At 42.1% G+C, this 19,930-nt stretch overlaps 1 protein-coding gene across 1 annotated transcript; it reads left to right on the forward strand.

Annotated features, from left to right (window-relative positions):
- The first annotated feature begins 704 nt into the window (after positions 1-704).
- On the forward strand, positions 705-19,875 carry LOC117496884 (glycerol-3-phosphate acyltransferase 4-like). Its single transcript, XM_034148733.1, has 13 exons — positions 705-846; positions 1,846-2,450; positions 5,425-5,494; positions 5,589-5,889; positions 8,080-8,154; positions 8,448-8,537; positions 14,103-14,196; positions 14,314-14,429; positions 14,634-14,689; positions 14,806-14,891; positions 15,027-15,155; positions 16,563-16,642; positions 18,530-19,875. The coding sequence occupies exons 2-13, from the start codon at positions 2,283-2,285 to the stop codon at positions 18,636-18,638; spliced, it is 1,374 nt and encodes a 457-aa protein (XP_034004624.1). The 5' UTR covers positions 705-846; positions 1,846-2,282; the 3' UTR covers positions 18,639-19,875.
- The last annotated feature ends 55 nt before the right edge of the window (positions 19,876-19,930 follow it).

Genomic DNA, 19,930 nt, shown 5'->3' on the forward strand with positions numbered 1-19,930 from the left:
CAAGTTTTCAGGATTTCGTTTATTTGTAAACTGAAAATAGCAGAAATAAATAATCCATTGCACAAAAGCTTATGTTAGCTGTGTTTTCAATGTATTTGTTTTCATTTAAATGCATCTGTTAAAAGATGCTGTTTAAACCTATGGCTAGCTGATGAAGTGGGTACGTTTTCTGTCACCAAAAAAATAATGCAAAGATTTGATTAATAAATCGACTGTATGGGCTGATAATGATGTGTCTATAAACTATATCAGGAATCAGAAACAGGTTTATTACCAGGTAGGTTGACAAGGAATTGTACTTGGTGTCGTGGTGCATACATAAAGTAAAACAAAAATGTAAAAACACAGATAGCGAACTATTTTAAGAACACTATAATAACATACAAAATAAATAAGAAAACATAGTATAATAAAATAAAGCAGTATTTACATTACATATGCATAAACTGTATTTGTGCAGTCCATTGCGCAATCTTTTAACAATATTTGCAGCGTTTTGACTTTCAAATGTATTTTTTGTTTCATTTGAATGCATATATTGCAGCTCAGTAAATTACTACTGTATCCGCAAATGTACATCAAAACATAGCTCTACAGCGCCACTAGTGGCCATTCATTTTACAAACATAATTAAGAATGTGGGCGCAGTAGCGTGTTGTGTCCAGCAGGGATCGCATCAGAGCAGGGGTTGCTCAGCAGAGGGATGGTGCTAAACACGTAACGACTCTGAGCCGCCCGTTGTCTACCCGTGTTGTTCTCCGGGCGGAGTTTGGCTTCAGTCCTCAAGACAAAGACCAGTTACTGACCGGTGGACGCTTACTATACGGATACAATATATGACGAAGGGTAAGTTAACTACTAACTCTACTAAAGTATATGCTTGTAAACTGTTGGTAGGGATAGTAACCTGTAACGTACCTAAGTTACGCTCATAACAAAAAGGTTGGCTCAGCATTTCATGCGGACCAAGCTAGCTTTACGGAGCACGCCAGGAGACAACATGGAGCACAACCTTTAGCTTGGAGGCTACAAGCTAATTTTACTAATTGAATCATCCGTGGGAGTACATAGGATTTGATTATCAAGACCCACCACTAGATAAGGTTGTGTGAATTACATGTGTGGGGGCTTTTAATGATCCTAGAAAGCGTTAACCGTTAACTGTTGGTAGCATGAATGTATAAAGAGAGAGCGTTGGAGGCGGGACCCCGTTCGTTCCTATGAGAGTGGCTCAGTGGAGCATGATGCTCAAAAGTACCCGTATGTGGGCCCATAGAGCATGCGCATTTGAGTTTTCCTTAAGCCCCGCCTCCGACCTTCATCTCTCGGCTCAGTCAAATGAATGGAGAGAGAAAATAACTCTGAATTCAGCTTTTAGCGCATTTTACAAATGTAAGACCCTCTTGATTTAAACAAGGTCTATACAGCAGTTATTTAGCTACATTAAAAAAATGACGTCACTACCGTTGTAGTACCACAGTTTGGCCACTACGGCCATTCCAAAAATCTGCTTCAACGGGCGGTTCACTTCCTAGGGGCTAGGATGATGCTAGCTAATCCAGTGGATGTTAGCATCACCATAGGAGATAGGGACCGAGGGCCTCTAACGTTATATCTGCATTGTGGCTGATAACAGTAATGTAAGCCGAAAAGCAATAGTGTCCAGTTATCAACAAATTCCAGGGTTAGTGAAAGCGTTTCTTTCCAGATTAGCTTGTGGCTGACACTAACTTTGCACACCTCATACAGATGATAGTGATGATTCCTTCTTGCATTATTGTATTACAAGATATGTTGATATATTGTGAGATGGATCATTCTGACCGTTTGTTTACTTCTTCTCAGGTCTGTTTGCTGCAAAGCCTCAGGATCTGCACCATACAAGGGAACCACCAGCTGTGCCCAGTTGCTTTATGGTTTACATTTCTGTCCCCAGCGGGCAGGCTTTGCTCCAATAGCAAACAGCATCTGCAGACAGGACCTGCCCTTACTTAATCTCAACTGCTCTTGCAAACATTTGCCTGGAATTTCAAAAGAGTTTCAAAACCAATTGGTGGTGAAATAATGATATTCATTGCCCATGAAGGCGACGGCAGGATGGTCACTTGTACTTTTGTTGGTTCTCTCTTCAGTATCAGGAACTCCATCCCGTAGTTATCTTGATGAAGTCCTTTTTCTGACAAAAGATAAAGGCCACTTGGGGTCGGGACGTTTATTGCTACACCTCCTCTGCCCCCTGATATTAACTATTTGATAGACTTCATCTGCCTCCTGACTTCAAGATGGAGCTCTTCTTCAACCCTTTTGACAATTTGGTGTGTATCCTGCTGGGCATCTCCCTCACCGTGTGGTTCACCCTGCTGCTGGTCTTCATCATCGTGCCTGCCATCTTTGGGGTGTCCTTTGGCATCCGGCGTCTTTACATGAAAACGTTATTAAAGCTCTTTGAGGTAAGTGCTTTTTTATCTTAAGGTGTGTTTTCCTGCACACAGTCATAATGATGTCTTCTGCCCCTCCTACACCCTTTAACTCAACAAACCTTAGTTTGTCACAGTTGTTGCTTGTTCTTCAAAGACAGGCTCTATTTGCGTTCACTGTACATTTTGTCCAACCTTTTAATCAATATTTAAACAGTTGTGTTTGCTTCTGGGCTTTACACATGTGCTTGTCTGATATGTTCATCTCAGGACATTGGTCAGAAGCAGACTCTATGCTCGTCTTTAGCATCCAACCACCGACCATTGTATTGAAAAGCTGCTGCAGATTAGCATCACAGAGGCATTCCTCCCTTGTTCTATAACCAGAGAAATCAGTCGTACAGACCTTGTCAGTAACTGTTGTCTGTGACACGGCTCCAACAGCCTGGGGTATTGCTTACTGCTATGAGGTTTTCACTTTCGCAAATTGAGGTTGAATCACCAGTGATGCATCAGCTTTATTGTGCAAATGAGAAGCTCTTATGTCCAGATAATTGTATTTACAAGTTTATGGTTTTGTTGCCATATTGACTTCAGACACAGTTATCCAGTTCTCCTCCTTCTGCTATCTCTGGTGTAGTGTACCACTGAGAGCAGGGCTTTGGCCAGAAATAAATGGTCCAGTGGGAGATGTGAGAGATGTGAGAGACAATCTTAGCTCATGATTCCTGCTGCAACCATGACATTAGAGAAAAGGTCAAAGGACAGATTTAGTGCAATATCAGACTGACACACCACTATGTTTTCTGGTTAGTACAATTTGCCAATGTGTCAGTGCTTGCAAAGGTATCCATTTCAGACAAGACATACTATGGCAATTTTGTAACAGGCTGCTAGAAGATAGTTTGTGTCGCTGTTAGCCTATCAGTGTGACAAGTATCACTATTTCCTGCTCATTGAAGTTACTGAGGCCCAGGCTCCACGGGAACGCATACGGCAAAACGCATAGGATTAACGCAAACGCAATCGCCAAAAAGCTTCCGCCCACACGCAATATACACCGGATAGTGTCTGCCCACATGAGACAGCTCCGTTTAGATCCAACCGCTGGAAAAGCTGCAGTACATATGCCGAGCCTGTACGTGGCGCTGTAACTTCCTCCACAAAAGCAGCAACTTCCTCCACAAAAGCAGCGAAGAAGAATGGTTGTCATGGCTGCACTTCTGTTTATTCTCCGCGGTGGGGGCGGAGGGAACCGCGCAGAGTTTTTTCGCCGGTCAACGTGTGTTAAAGTTTAAATCTTCATGCTTCCTCATGCAGCAGCTGATCCAGTAAGTAAACCCGACAGTCAAAATAAACATATTTATAACTAGTTTAGGTAGTTTGAGAGGTAATTAAAATAGCTAAGGGTGATGATCTGACTTGGAAGTGTGTGTTTTGCTCCCGCTGCATCACAGCGGGAGGAGCTGCGTGTCTCCGTCCTGTCAGATTAGACTTCACTCGCGTTTATGTCCATATCGAGATAAAGATAAATAATCTGATTTCAGTGTGCAGTGTACTTTTGCGGGGGTGAGCAGCAGAGGCGGGGAGAGGCGGGGCTATTGCGTCGTCATTATCACAAACGGATGACCGTATAGGCTACCACACGGCCCCGTTGGACCGTTGTCATTTGCAGGGTCCGTTTCTACCGTTCCGTTACGGCGTCGTGTAGCTTAAAGGGCTATACGCAAGAGAAATATGCGGATACAACCCGTTTTCGTTCCCGTGGAGCCTAGGCCTTAATCTAACACTTGTGATATGGATATGTGGATAGAATGTTGTCTTTCACATGCAGCTCTGAAGCCACATTTATTTTGTCACCATTTCCTAACCAGCTTTCTGTGCTCCTCCTCTCTCAAGCCAAAGAATCATTACTGTCAACTGAAGCATAGACTCAGTATTACATCTTGCCACAACACGATTTAAAGGTAGCTGAAAAAAAGGGAAAGGAATGGCCAAGAATGTGAATGCCTATTCTGTCGGAGTAATTATTGCCACCTGAGTAATCAATCATTTGCATAACACTGCTTTGGGCTGAATGTCTTTAGGCTTCAAAAAGTCCACTTCTTCCGACACAGTAAATCTCTCTCTCTTTTTTCTTTTAAGTTGGTAATTATCGTGTACCTCAGACACATTATCCTAGAAAAAACTATTCCAGTTTGCTGCCCAAAGTTGTTGCAAAGTAAATTGTAAAAATATGCCTATTTTGCAACATGGCTTTTTCAAGCGGTCTCTCAAAATTCTTTAAATTCTTAAAATGTTTACAGACTCATGCTACTTCTAGTGTTTCTGGCAAATATGCCTGCTTACCACGACTGCATTTGAATATACTAGCATTGATGCAGCCTTGTTGAACTGTTGCCTATCAATGTTTGGTGCAGACAGACCTTTTTGATTTATCATGTGCTGTGGTATGAACTGTGAAACACATCTCTCACCTCCCAGTCCATACATTCCTGATCTTTCCTGCTTGTCAGGCAGCTAGAACACTGTGTCCTTTTCCTGCCACTCAGTGGACACTACCGGTTTAAGGGTGTACCGATTGAAGAATAAGAAGTGGTAAAGTTACTGTCTAACAGCACTGTGGTCACAGATAAGCACGCATAGTGTTGGCCCAGGGTTAGGTCAACTTCTGTAAATGTGGAATCTTGTTTCCTCCAGTTTCGCACCCTGATGGTTACTGACATTAACAAATACACAGATAATAGAGAGATAATCATTAGAAAACTTGAGCAGGAAGCAGCTGCGTCTGATTCAAAAGAATAATTTGTGTGTTTCAGTTATTTGAATGCTCACATTTAGGTCAGATATAACAACTGCTTGTTAATAGTGGCAGCTGGTTGCTACAAAACGTGTTGCTTGCTGGCTCCCCTACCTTTTCTAAATGTTTTTATGAGAGCATGTTGTTGCTGAAACCAAATGCTATATTTCTTGTGTTTTTACTCACCCTTTTGTTCTTTCTTTATAGTGGGCCACACTTAGGATAGAGAGAGGAGCGAAAGAAAATAACCACCACTTGCACAAACCCTACTCGAATGGTAAGATGTGTTTTTCAGTATGCATGTTGAAGAGATTTGTATGTTTTAGAGACTGGGTATGGCTGACATCCTTTCTCTCTCTGGACTGTTTCAGCTATCATTGCCAAGGAGCCCACCTCCTTGGAGGAGGAGATTAAGGAGATCAGGAGGAGCGGCAGCAACAAGGACCTGGACTCAGCCTCCGAGTTTGAGATGTCTGACATCTTCTACTTTGCTCGGAGAGGGGTGGCGAGCATCATGGACGATGAGGTGACGAAGCGGTTCTCTGCTGAGGAGTTGGAGTCCTGGAACCTGTTGACTCGCAGCAACAACAACTTCCACTACATCAGCCTGAGGCTCACCGTGCTGTGGGGGCTGGGCCTGGTGTTCCGCTACAGCTTCCTGCTGCCTCTCAGGTAGAGCAGGACCCAAAACATGGAGGCTGTCTTTTTAGAAGAATAGCCACACATGTGTTCAAGGAAAAGTGAACACATACAGACAGGGCCTGCAATGGATATACAATACAATGAAACATCATTTGATACAAAATGCCATTGTTTGGTATATTTATCAAATGTAACAATATTATTACACTTGCATCAAATACAAACCAACACAGTGAGATGGTGTGACTCAACTAAAATATAAGCCTGGGAGGTATTGTCACCATACAAGCCAGTCCGGCCACAGAGTTAAAGACTGGAGGCAATCCCAGCATGCATTACACATAAGCTCTGTCAAAGGACCAATATATTTACAAAAGATCAATGGATTTGGGCAGACTGCATGGGGTTTTCAGACTGCTCCATAACACACATGTAATTAAGTGTTGGCACACGCAGAGAGTTAAGGAGGGAGATCCTCAGTCAGGGTCAGCTTATCCACTCACAGGGGCGGTGACTCAGTCCTAAGCCTGGCTGGCTCACTTCCAGTTGCCAGTGGGGAGACGAATCAGGCCACCGCTGCACAGACAGACACCATTCTAGTCTGCCATCCACTTAATAGATTCTCTCATTCAGTTATTGTCTAGTTAAATAGCGACCTGGTTTACTCACTAGCTTCATGCCTTCATCTCTCTAGTGTTTGTTTAATCCTCGACCAATTTAATCAGCACCATCTCCAACCCTGCATGATCGGTTCATCCAGATTATTGCGACCTGTTTAAGCCAATTTAATCATCTCCTGCAGGGTCACTGACAGTTTGGGACAGAGTGTGAATCTTTACATTGAGGACCCTGCAGCCCTGGATAGCGTTACGCATGACCTTTACATGTCATCTGAGCGGTACCTCGGGGGAAGGTTGTAGCACAGGAGGAACCTTTTTAGGCGCCGTTTACACGAGGAGAAAACTGCTTGTATCTGCATAGTTTCGCGTGCGTATAGCCCTATTATTTACACGAGGCCGATAGAAACTGACCCCACAAACGTTAACGGGTCCCAAGGTGGATAGATTTGCAAACGAAACGCTCTGGGGGGTCAACAGAGTCCGTGTAATCACCTCGATACGAATATTTCCTGAAAAAATAGCGATAGCCCCACCTCTCCTGCTCACTGCTGTAGCAACTATCAAAAATAGCTGTGTTAATTAAGCACAAGGGGTTCTTGAATGAAATAATATTATAAAAGGCAAACCAGAATTGTTAACGCTCAATATACTCCTTAAACAAAAATAAACAGAGTCAGATTTCATGCATTGATCCATTATATTGACAATTTTTCAGCCAAACAACACAAACAAAATTAAACAGTCCGCTCTGCGATACACCAAACTTGTCTTTACTGCCTAATCCAGGCCATTATTGTTCATTGCTCCTGCGCCCGTCGGCGGCAAAAAGAGAAATGTTTGTAGGCAGAGGACCGGCGTGTCCCAGAGGAGCGATCTCACCCGGTGTTTGTAGAGAATATCTCTCTTTCTGAGCCGTCCTCTCCACAGAGACGTGCTTCTTGGTCGGTCGATGCAATATCCACAGATTCGGTTTCTTTCAGTTAACTTCCCCGTTGCATTTATCCATATGCTGAGGAAATTACTATATCCCGCTGAATACCAGCAATCGCCACACACACTTCCTCCTGTCAGTAGCTACTGCTAGTGCTACTGCTACTGACCATGCTACAGATATTAGTGCAAAATCTACAGCTCCTCTACCACAACCATCAGCAACAAGTGGACATGGAGAATTACATGAACTACATGTTGCTAAATCCAGCGCGGGGCATAAACAGAAGGGTAGCCATGGCAACATTGCGGCGGGGCTGCTCGGGCTGCTCTTCTTCGCTGCTTTTGGTGTATTTTGGCGGAAGTTACAGCACCACTTACAGTCCCGGCATATGTACTACAGCGTTTCCAGCGGTCTCGTTTGAACAGACACGTTAAATGAAACGAATGCATGTGAACGGAAGACTTTTTTGAATACGCATACTGTGCATAAACGCAAACGTTCCCGTGTGAAGGAGGCCTTAGGGTTTAGGATCATGTTCTTGCCTTTTTAACTCTATTCAAATGCTAATTAGTTTTAAAAATGTTAAACCAAAAAGGGGAATCCTTCCTCCTGAGGTTGCTTGTTGAAGGTTTCCCTGCTGTAAGATTCTGTCCGTCTATCTTTCAGGGTAACTCTTGCCTTCACTGGTGTAGGCCTCCTTGTGTTCCTCACCTGTGTTATCGGGCTGCTGCCCAATGGAAGGTAAGTCAAGCTGGTCTTTTGATCAAATAAATAGATTTTTGGTTTTGAAACACAATGGGGGGGGGCGTGTGGTGTAGTCAGTGGACTAGTGCGTTGGTGTTCGGATCAGGAGGAGCACAGGTTCAAACCCCACTGCAGTCAGCATGTCGTTGTGTCCCTGGGCAAGACACTTCACCCCAAATTGCTCCTGTGGGGATTGTCCACAGTATTGAGTATGTAAGTCGCTTTGGATAAAAGCGTCTAACAAGTAACATGTCATGTAATGAACATCATGATGTATCTTATTCTTGCAGGTTGAAAAACTTTCTGAGTGAGAAAGTCCATCTGATGTGCTACAGAATATGTGTCAGAGCTCTGACTGCCATCATAACCTACCATGACAGGTAAGAGAACTACGCTTTTGTTTTTACACCTCTTTAAGTTATGTGACTATTATTTGTTTGACTCATGATAGAACAGTATTTTAACACAGCAGAAGTGAACTACGTGGCTAAAGGTTTACAGTCGGATAAGATAAGGATGTGAAAAGGGGGAACTGAAGCACATGCGGGACTTATTCGGTCTTGAATAGGCTCTGAGAGACTGCATGCAAACACACGAGACATTTCGACACACAAGGTTATTAAATTAGGTCAGATGCTATATGTGCGGTAATTATGTCAACAGAAACAATGAGAGCTGAACAATGATCCGTAAAAGTAGTCATAGCAGCCTGACCTGTTTCCAAAAACCATAAAATGAAGGTTGGGAAACACACCTGTTTATTTATTTTTTTTTTAGAAAGCTCATTATTTACAAAATATGTTAAATCCACACAGTGTAGCATGCGGTTAGGTTTTTCTCTTTATACGGATGGTTGCAACGTTCCTGCAATACCCATTCCTAGCTGTTGGCTCCTTATCATCCCCACGAGCTGTTTTTGCCACCAGTTAGGTCAATCTTTGCTATTCGGGTCAGCATGTTGGGGGCTGCTGCTAGTTGATAGGTTTAAGGTTTTAACACTGCAGCCCAAGTCACTGACTTCTCAACTTCCTGGTCGATTTCTCAACTTCTGTTCTATTTTTGTATTCTCACTTGACGGCCCAATCAAGTTCTCCCTGAAATGACTATAGATGTGATATATTATTTTGTTCCTTTTACTTTAAGCAATTCTAATCCAATACCATTTTGATAAAAATCTGTGAATATCTCCTCATTAGAGATGTCCCGATCCGATCACGTGATCGGGGATCGGAGCCGATCACGTGATTTTCAAAAGATCGGAATCGGGAGAAAAAATCGGGGATCGGGAATTTTAATTTTAATTTTAATTTATTTTTTATAAAATATTTTAATTATTTTATTTAATGTTACAAAACAAAAATGACCATGTTCACGTCTTAAAGTCATCCTGAGGCCTTAGTTTTGGTTTAAAATTACACAACATCATGTATGTGTTGCTTCTTTTGGGCTTGTTTTCATAGACCTGGTTGCTTATTTCTCTCAAATCTGGCAACAGAGTGGGCAGGGCGCAGTGTCTAATAGTAGCAGTAAGCTAACAAGAGGCTACGTTCAGCTGGTGACTCGGGAGTCGGGACAGAGAAAATGTCAGGAGTTTGGAAGTATTATAAAATTGAAAGCGAAGGCAGTGTAACAGCCAGATGCAATGTTTGCAAGGCGGAGGTTCCGCGTGGTGGAAAGAACAGAGCTACGTTCAACACGACCAATATAATACAAACACCAACAACAACATGACGAGTACAAGGCGGCCACTCAGGTAACGGCACTGAAACAACCTTTTTTTTCTCTTAATGCATTGCATAAAGATCGGATCGGGAAAAATCGGTATCGGCAGATTGTCAAAATCAAATGATCGGAATCGGATCGGGAGCAAAAAAAGGTGATCGGGACATCCTCATGGTCTGCTAGCTTTCCGCTCTGTCCGCTGAAAGTAACCTTGGTGTTCATACACTGCACTGGCTCTTGAAATGGGAAACAAACAAAGCAGAACAAACCACACAACAATATTTCAGGGGGCGTTGAAGATTGTTCACAGGATTATGGGTGTAAAAAGTGAAAGGCAAACCTTGATGCAGGAAGGGAGGATCTGTGTTTTGTCTTTAAACATCACTGATCTTTCCAGAATCACGGCCCTAACTTAAATAACTAATTCATGTAGTTACATATCTAACATGGTTATGGCTTTGCAAAAAAGTCAATTTCAAACGTGTAGCAGTTGGATATTGACTTAAATAAATAACGTTTGTGACAAAGCTCTGTTCTGATGTTCACTTTTTCATTGTAGGGTTAGGGTTAGGGATAGAACACAGAATGACAGCTTGATGTTATAGGAAATGTTTTGTTAACAAAGTTTTATGCAAGGTAACACACATTTCAAGAGAATGCATGTTGCAACTGATGGCTTTCCAAAGGCCTTGACATCTAAGCAGCTTCCTTCTGAAAAAAGTTCTCACAGAAATAATATAAAAAGCACAATATAAAAACTCCACACCACTCAAATGCAGCTCGTCTTTGCCACATGGTCCCACTACTCTTTTCAAACGCTGTTGCCGTGACAGGGGTCTACGTCAGGTGACATAATGACAGATGAGTTATCTCTGGAGAGCAGAGATAACTAGATAACTATTAGCACTCGCCGTACGAGCACCCAGAGTGTGAAATATGAAGGGGAGCCGCCTCAGGCTACTTTCATATTCATTGACTTGAGCCTAAGTGAAGCACAAAACCCTGTGGATACATCTTTCTCACACCAAAGCCTAGGCACACTTTAACATCAAACATGAGGATTGTAGCTGCTGAATTCACATAGTCACATCATTTGCAATGACATGCTTAACTATCAAGAATGCATCCAAATGTGGGCACTGGTGGATATCGGTAGGGAACATTTTCTTCTAAATGAGGCTTTTATTATTTAGATAGGGCAGGGTAAGAGTCTAATGGCGCATTTCCATTGCAGCGCGTAGCTCGCTTTAAGCGTGCCGTGTCGTGCCGTCCCCTTTTTTGGTTGTGCTTCCACTAGGCCTCGTTCCGGCGCGGCACGGCGCGGGGCCACTTTTTCCCCTCTTTTCTGGCCCTAGAAAATTGTGGTTCTATCGGGGCCAACAAACAGGGCTGAGTCGAGCTGAGTATGCTAAACTAGAGAGAGGAGCGCTGGCAAGAGGGCTAGAACTACAACAAGATGGACATATTTGACCGTGATTTAATTGTAATACACGTTTCAAAATGATGCCGAAGTAACAACATACTGATACCGGTTAGTAAAAACCATGAATTAATGCTTTGTCAAGTCTGCAGACAGACGGCAGGCGAAAAACCTTTTAAAATTCGTGTTTTTCTAGATGGAGATTGGCTAAGCTAACGCAGTATATGCTCCGACCGTCCACACTCACAACAACGGCCTATACAGACATAAATACAGCAGCGACTGTATTCACCATGACACAGGCAGTCTGTGGTGTGTACTTGTTTAACTTTTGTCGAGTTTCTGAACATATATAAGGAGCTGTGAGCTCTGAGTGCTCACAGCTAACGGCTGTGTTGTGTTTCTGGATTTCTCATTGAAGATGACGTCACGGCTCCGCCTACACTGCGTTACTATAGTAACTACCCCAGTTCCTAAACTGTAATGGAAGCGCAGCATGAAGTGAGTCGGCCCTGTTAAGGCCCAACGCGGCCAAGCCGTACCGAGCCGTACCGAGTGTGGCCGAGGCTGACCGTGTAGTGGAAATGCGCCATAGGAGGAACATAAAGAGGCTTTTATAAGCACATGCAACAGGATATGGAGGAGGAAGTTGATGCTTTAAGTGTTTGCCAACTGTAGTCTCTTACAGCTAAATTGTCATTTGAGTACTTGGTTTCTGAAATTGCTCATGGTTTTGCTGATTATTTGATCATATCTTAAGATGCCAAACACATTACAAGTGGTTTCTTATTTTAAATTGCACTACAATGACTTGGCTTGTACGGAGAAGTAACTGACCGATCAGAACATGATGAAATATGATCATTTATATCTTTACATTCAAAGGTGAAAAACACATTGAAATACAAAAAAACATACTCGATATTGAACATTTTTTACGACTATCTCGGCCAAAGTAATTGTGGTTAACAATATTATCCTGATAATCATTCAAACTCCTTAAATGGCACTTAAACATAACAAAATCTCTTTAAGTTATGTTTGTTGAGAGATATTTTATCCCATCACCGACTTAAAGGTGGGGTAGGTAATTCACTTCAGAAACACTTTTTGTTATATTCCATGGAATGCTCTTAACATCCCGATAGCAATGAATAAATGAAATGCTTTGACAATAAATACATAAAAACATTTCATCTGTGGAAGCCGTGGCGCTGTAAAAAGCACGACCAATTATTTTCACTCCCGGCTAAAATGCCCTCATTGGTCATGTGCGCGTTCGTGTGTGTTGGAGGAGGGGCTCTGTAAGGAAGTCTGAAGGAAAGGGCAGATTTCTTTCGGCTGCGTACTTTCAAATTCTAGCGCACTCGAGCTGGTTTCTCCAATCTTACCTACCCTACCTTTAAACAGATATTTTTTTGTGAAAAACAATCGGTCTCAAATAAGGTAAACGGGTTCTCCTGCATATATAAAAGATAAAACATCTTGAGTCTTACTCACATAATAAGTATTTTATTATAAGGCTACATTTTGCATTTGTCTACCATGATAGTGAGTCTTCTTAAGTCACTTGTGAGGAAATGTACAGTTATTCATACATCAAACAGATCACCAAGACAGCCTTCTTCCACCTCAAAAACATCGCCCGTCTACGTCCATCCCTCTCCCCCACTGCCGCAGAAACCCTCACCCACGCTTTCACCACCTCCCGTGTGGACTATTGCAACAGCCTCCTCTATGGTTCACCTGCAAAAATCCTCAACAAACTCCAATACATCCAGAACTCCGCCGCCCGTCTACTCACCCACACCCGAATCCGTGAACACATCACCCCCGTCCTCATCAAGCTCCACTGGCTCCCCATCCCCCAGAGAATTCAGTACAAAATCCTCCTGATGACGTACAAAGCCCTCCATAACCTGGCCCCACCCTACCTGATTGACCTCCTCCACAGACACACTCCCACTCGCTCCCTCCGCTCTGCTGCTGCCAACCTCCTGTCCTGTCGTCATCCCCCCCCCCCCCCCCCAACCCGGACCAACCTCAAGTCCTGGGGCGGCAGAGCCTTCTCCGTTGCTGCACCCACCCTCTGGAACTCACTACCCCAATCCATCTATTCTTCCTCCCTCACAGCATTCAAAACATCACTCAAAACCCACCTGTTCAACACTGCATTCAACCACTGACCACCCCCCCCCCCCCCCCTATTTTCTGTTTTGTTTATCTCTTTTTGTATTTTTTATATTCTCTGTCAAAGCGTCTTTGAGTGTCAAGAAAAACGCTATACAAGTATTATTATTATTATTCAGAGAAGAAAAAATGATTAGGGTTTTTATCACGAGTAGCTATAAAACCCTTTATTGCCTCAGCGCTCGGTGAGACAATGATTAAAGTATAATGTCTTGCAGCCTTCTGGATGTGTTCCATGAAGGCCAGGTCTGTTGTATCGCTCTCTACTCGAGGGCTAAAAATACACAAGTTACAGAGAAAGCATAGCTCTCTCTTTCTCTCTTGAAGATCTCTATCTTTGGTCTGTGCAGTCAGTGGGTTCACGACCTGCGTGCTCTGGGTGTCAAATCTTCAAACATAACCACCACGAGTTGCTTTGTTTCTCCCAACAAGACTGTGAGAATCTGGTCAGAAGCTAACCCACTTTTTATACCGAGCGTATTGTTGACTCTTGATTGTTCATTGTCATATTGTTCATTGTATTTTAGACGCTTGCTTTTTAGTTCTTGATATTGAATCCTCTAGGAAGTGCCTTCGTAATACCCTGCTTGACAGTGTTCCTTCGTTTTTACAGTGAGAACAAACCCAAGAAGGGAGGCATCTGTGTCGCCAACCACACCTCACCCATTGATGTCATCATCCTGGCCAGCGATGGCTGCTATGCTATGGTAATAATACTGATGATTAGCAGGAAGCGAGAAACACATTGACACTGGTCCCTGTTTCCACTGCAGCTGTTTGTCTGTTGAAATCAAATTACATCTGTGTTTGTTTTGTGTCGTCAGGTTGGCCAGATTCATGGCGGCTTGATGGGGGTTATTCAGAGATCTATGGTCAAGGCCTGCCCGCACATTTGGTTCGAACGCTCAGAAGTCAAAGACCGACATCTAGTGGCCAAAAGGTAACAGTTCACCCCTTATTTTTATGCCATGTTTTGTCATTGGACAGCTTTTCTTCCTTCATTGAGATGCTTTTTGGCATTCAGCTAGAGTTGTTGTGTACACAAAGTACATTTTAATATTGAATTTGACTGTCTTTTTTGTCAATTCAAATGTTGTCTCTGTCTCAAAATGACTTATTAACCTTCATACTTTTTATATTACAGATTGAGTGACCATTTAGAAGTTAAAACTAAACTTCCAATTCTAATTTTCCCAGAAGGTGAGTTAGTTCAATGATTTTGTACGGATGATAAAACCTCATAATCAAACTATTGTCATCTTGTTTTTACTATAAAAAGTCTTAATTGAACTTCTCTAAATCCTTTGAATCCCCAGGGACCTGCATCAACAACACGTCAGTTATGATGTTTAAGAAAGGCAGCTTTGAAATTGGTGGCACTGTCTACCCTGTGGCCATTAAGGTACGGCGTTTTCCGTTCTATTTTATGAGGTGTTATTTGTACCTGCTACGTCTTATTTTAACCACGTACATGTGTCTGTTTGTTTCAAATACTACATGTATTGAGTTTACATTGTGCTGTGTTTGATGCTTACAGTACGACCCTCGATTTGGAGACGCCTTCTGGAACAGCAGCAAGTTTGGTATGGTCAGCTACCTGTTGCGTATGATGAGCAGCTGGGCCATCGTCTGCAGTGTGTGGTACCTCCCCCCCATGTCCAGAGAGGTGAGACCTCATGGTGAACTCAAAGCTTCCCAACAGATTCATTTTTCTAGAGTGGCGAGAGCAAAGCTTATCAATTTGGTGCATTCAACACTTATAATTCAATGAGTATTGCTTTTATTTATTGATTTTTTTTTTATTTAGTGATATAGGAGTTACAAGACAAGTGCATACAAGTACAGTGTCACAGATACACAGAAGACAGTAAGGTGCATTTACAAGTAAAGACAAATAACAAATTACAAAATATACATGGAGAAAGAAACAAACTGTGTGTTTGAGGGATAAATGACAAAATTATAATTAAAATGGTGTCCTAGAGGGGGTGGCATGTAAATAGTAGCATGACCTTAAAGACCTTAAAGAAGTAGAAAGGGGTGGTGGCTGATATCGGAATGAGGATTATGAATTACATTTGAGTTCCAGATTGCATCTATAGATGAGTAACACATGCGTCACTTCCGGGCAAAAATGACGGCTCCGCCCACTTTTGGGGGGAAACAATGCTGACATTTGAATGGCGGTCAATACAAATTCTGAAGTTTTTGCCAATCAGATCAGAAATGTAAGAAAACCGTGGATTTTTGGATCTTCAAAGAGCCCGATTACAATGGCCAGTCAGGCAAACAATTACATTAAATCATTGGAAATCGACGAGCGGGCTCGATATATGGTTAAATATAGCAGTAGGCGATCGATGTCCATAGATGAGAGTAACATCTACGTCACTTTACGGCCCCGTCCACTTTTGGGGGAAACAACGCTGTCATTTGAATGGCGATCAAGCCTGAAGCCACAGAGCTCTTCTGTTACTGTCCGTTTTTCTCAGAGGAAGTACAGAAACACGTAACTCTGGATTTGTTTTAATGTTTGAGGTGCAATAAACGACACAGCAGCTTTTTGGCATGATAAAACTATTATTTCCCGCCTCGCTCATGAGAGTAACAGCTGGAGAAATTACGGCCTCGCCTACTGATTTTAATTTAACCATATATCGAGCCCGATTGTCGATTTCAAATGATTGAATGTAATTGTTTGCCTGTCTGGCCATCGTAATCGGGCTCTTTGAAGATCCAAAAATCCACGGTTTTCTTACATTTCTGATCGGATTGGCAAAAACGTCAGAATTTGTATTGACCGCCATTCAAATGACAGCGTTGTTTTCCCCCAAAAGTGGGCGGGGCCGTAATTTTCGCCCGGAAGTGACGTAGGTGTTACTCTCATCTATATCAGTGGTTTGTTTTTTTATGCCAGCAGATAATTTTTCCATTGAGTATTGCTTTTATAACTGAGAGTAGAGATGTTGTTTCTCATTAGTGGTGTCATGAAAGGCGCCTAAAAATAAAAAATGTTATTATTAGTTTTGCCCACTTGTTTTCCTGTGTTATTCATGCCACCTTTCTCCAACAGGAGGATGAGGATGCTGTTCAGTTTGCCAACCGTGTAAAGGCAGCTATCGCCAGGCAAGGAGGACTGGTCGACCTCCTGTGGTGAGACCCATTCACTTCAGTGCTCTCCACTGCTTTCTCCCACTAACCTGATGACTGACAAGAGATTATAAACATTGCCTTAACATATGTGACAACCCAGACTGCTGTAGTTTAACGACAGTTTGAAGTGACGTTGTAGGAAAAACACAGGTGTGATCAATTCTATTAATAACTACTATTTATACAGGAGATCCAGTCAAGGGGTGTCATGTATTTTCACTAATTTGCAAGGATTTATTGGGCCTCAAAATAGAGCTGAGCCATAGAGTGCCACAGTGACGCGTCCTAAAACCCGGAAGTAAGTTAGCATTTTACCACTTCCGGTTCCTTCGCCAAAAAGCAATAACAATTGCTATGAAAGTTTACGCAACCATCGTTTTGCAATCATTCTAAGATGACTTGCTACGAGTCAATGATTTATCAAAGTATAGTAATAACACTTAACAATATTTTAACTCAGTCCAATATTCTTATATGTTGTCCACATCACTGACACATATGGTAAAATATAATAGATATAGTTAAAATATAACATACCATTTTTACATTTGACAGTTTGGCCTTTCAATCACAGGTGTTTCCAGTAATATGAATTAAGGCTGCCTTCCTCTCCGACTCCGAGTCTTCTGTTTTGTTTCACCTAATACATTCCTACCATCGTTAGCATTGTCACACTGAAAATGCAAAAGGGCTTATGCTGTTCAGTTTATTACATCAGAAGCACTGTAACAAATCACCATGAGGATACATTTAACATGTCTTCAACAAAATGTGGACAAACCCTTTGAAAATATGAAATGCTACAAAGTTTGTGTTAAGTTAAAGACTGTCAAACTGTATTGTAATGAAACTGATAGGAGTTTCAGTTTTTCATGTCAACTCGGTGTATAGACAAATCATATCAAGTATTTTGCAGCAACGTGAACACGACGTGTGTTATGGAAGCTATTTAGACCAAATCTGCTACAGAATATTAGTGAATTGCATTTTGTACACTTAATACCACAATATAAACATTACAAAACACTGCTATACAACATGTGCAATATTATTATTATGAATAATGTTCTATAAATAACGTGCAATCTACCACGACGTTTTTTGCACTACTAAATACTGTTAATATTTACATTAATTATGTGACCATCTATGTTTCCTGTAGATCACATGTGTCAAACTCAAATCAGGCCCTTTTCATTTCGGCCCGCAGGATAATTTCGAATTCCTATTAGATCTGGCCCGCCGGTATATTGCACGCACACCTTCACTCAATCCTGAGGATCTCCTCAGCTCAGAGCCTGACCCCAAACATTGATGAACTTTCACCCAAGATGAGATGCCAAGTATCTGGCTTGAACTAGCATCACAGAGCAGCACACTGAGTTTAACGGATGTTTCCTTCTGCACTTTCTTTCTTGCGACAACAGGGCATGTTTGTTTGTTCTTTGAGGAAAATAGTTTGTTGAAGCTGTTGTTGGCCTGTGGGAAAATGTAATCATAAGAAATGACTCCGGAGAAGCTGCAGATAGAGCCATAAGAAATGAATGCAACTGATTATTTAATGTTGTTTTTATAGGCAATAATTTAAGCTTTGTTAGTTCCAGGTTTAATATGTGCAATAATTTCATTTCAATAAGTTTTGCAATAAACATTGAACCAGTCCGGCCCTCGACTAGTACCCATTTTTTAATTTTGGCCCACTGTGTATTTGAGTTTGACACCCCTGATGTAGATATTGAATTGCTCTTTTTACTGCTGTACAGTTGTATTATTATTATTCTCCTGTGTTTATTGTATTCTTGTAACTCTGGCACAACAATTTCCTTCGGGATAAATAAAGTCCTATCTTATCTTATACATGGTGACTCATTTTAAACTCTCTTGCAGGGATGGAGGCTTGAAACGAGGCAAGGTAAAAGAAACCTTTAAGGAGGAGCAGCAGAAGCTGTACAGTAAGATGCTGGTGGGGACCCAGGAGGACCGCAGCCGCTCCTGAAGGACCTCTGGAGGAGGACTGGCTCACTTCGGCTCCTCTGACTAACTCGGCAGTCAGCAAGGCTCCTCGCTACTGGAGCTCTTGGACTGGACAATTCCCTCTCTGATGTCAACAGTACTCCATTTGGCTTCCTCGGTCACTGCCTCAGACGGGCGTGTTCAGTCTGCGTCGCTCTTACGGGTCACTCTGAGTCCGCTGCCCTTCGTTGGAATAGCTTGACTGAAGCCTGGCTTGCATTAGAATGAAATTATGGTGCGAACACAAAAGAAGCGTCGTCTTCCATGTTGGCAGTCTTTTGAGGGAAAACTTGTATTTTTTATCTTTAACTGAGTTCCTGTACTTTTTTTTTGGTAGTTTCAACATTTTAATTTTACCGTCATGTTCGTCCCACACTATGTTAACGTTACAGAGCTCATCCACACCTGGGACATAGAAGACAGTTACTGTCTAGTCTGTTCTGATGCTAAAACCTGTGACTGAGTTTGGGTTTCGCATGACTGGCCTCTGCCCGTGATTTAGGGCATAATGCCAGCTTTTGTTACATTTCAAATATTTGTATGGGCTTTTTCCAAGAGAGAATAACTTGGGTTTTAAGCTCTGTGTTTTACATTAAGACTTGTATCAACACATGTGGTCACTATATGAGTTACATTGCAGATAAGCTCTTGGTATGTTATCTGTTTCTGTGTTTCTTCCATGGAATGTGTAAATGATCACATTATGAAATGAAATTGTGTACCTACAGTTACTCTGATGAAGGTTCATGGATTAAGGGAGATTTTTCCAAATGTTCTCGGGCAAAATGCAGCATACCTAACTGGAGAAAAAGGTTTTATAGTCAATTCATTGTCCCTTTAAGGACCATTGCACACAAGTATGTAGGATAATTCACAATTTGTCTCTTGACTAAAAACACATTAATACACTTCCTAACAGGCATCATGTTCTACCGTAGCTTCCTGCCTGTGCAGTGGCCATCTTGCCTAATTTATTTTAAGTGAACACTAAAAGTTATTGTCTTAATTTTCTCCCACATCAGTGGTCTTTCTCCTGTTTGGCAGCCTCCCTGCGGAGAGTGCAGCTGTAGTTTGGACTCCCTGTACGGCTCCATGTGAGGGACTCGGGGACCTCGGGGGTTTCTCCCTGAGGCCCCGATCCCTTTTGTTTACTGTGATCGGGAACAGTTCTCTAGTGTTACATCTGTTCATCAAATAAATGTGCAAGAATGTGTCTCTACCTTTTGACTTCAGGGGTTTTTGTGCCTTTCACACTGTTGGTTGTGCTTGTTATCC

This window comes from Trematomus bernacchii, unplaced genomic scaffold, assembly GCF_902827165.1.
Source record: "Trematomus bernacchii unplaced genomic scaffold, fTreBer1.1, whole genome shotgun sequence".
In the NCBI taxonomy this organism is placed as follows: domain Eukaryota; kingdom Metazoa; phylum Chordata; class Actinopteri; order Perciformes; family Nototheniidae; genus Trematomus; species Trematomus bernacchii.

Bases quoted from the DNA above. Each gene is read 5' to 3' on its own strand.
- LOC117496884 (XM_034148733.1), top strand. From the start codon at position 2,283: ATGGAGCTCTTCTTCAACCCTTTTGACAATTTGGTGTGTATCCTGCTG. The intron at 5,890-8,079 runs GTAGAGCAGGAC...TCTATCTTTCAG, and splicing joins AGCTTCCTGCTGCCTCTCAG to GGTAACTCTTGCCTTCACTG. The intron at 16,643-18,529 runs GTGAGACCCATT...ACTCTCTTGCAG, and splicing joins GGACTGGTCGACCTCCTGTG to GGATGGAGGCTTGAAACGAG.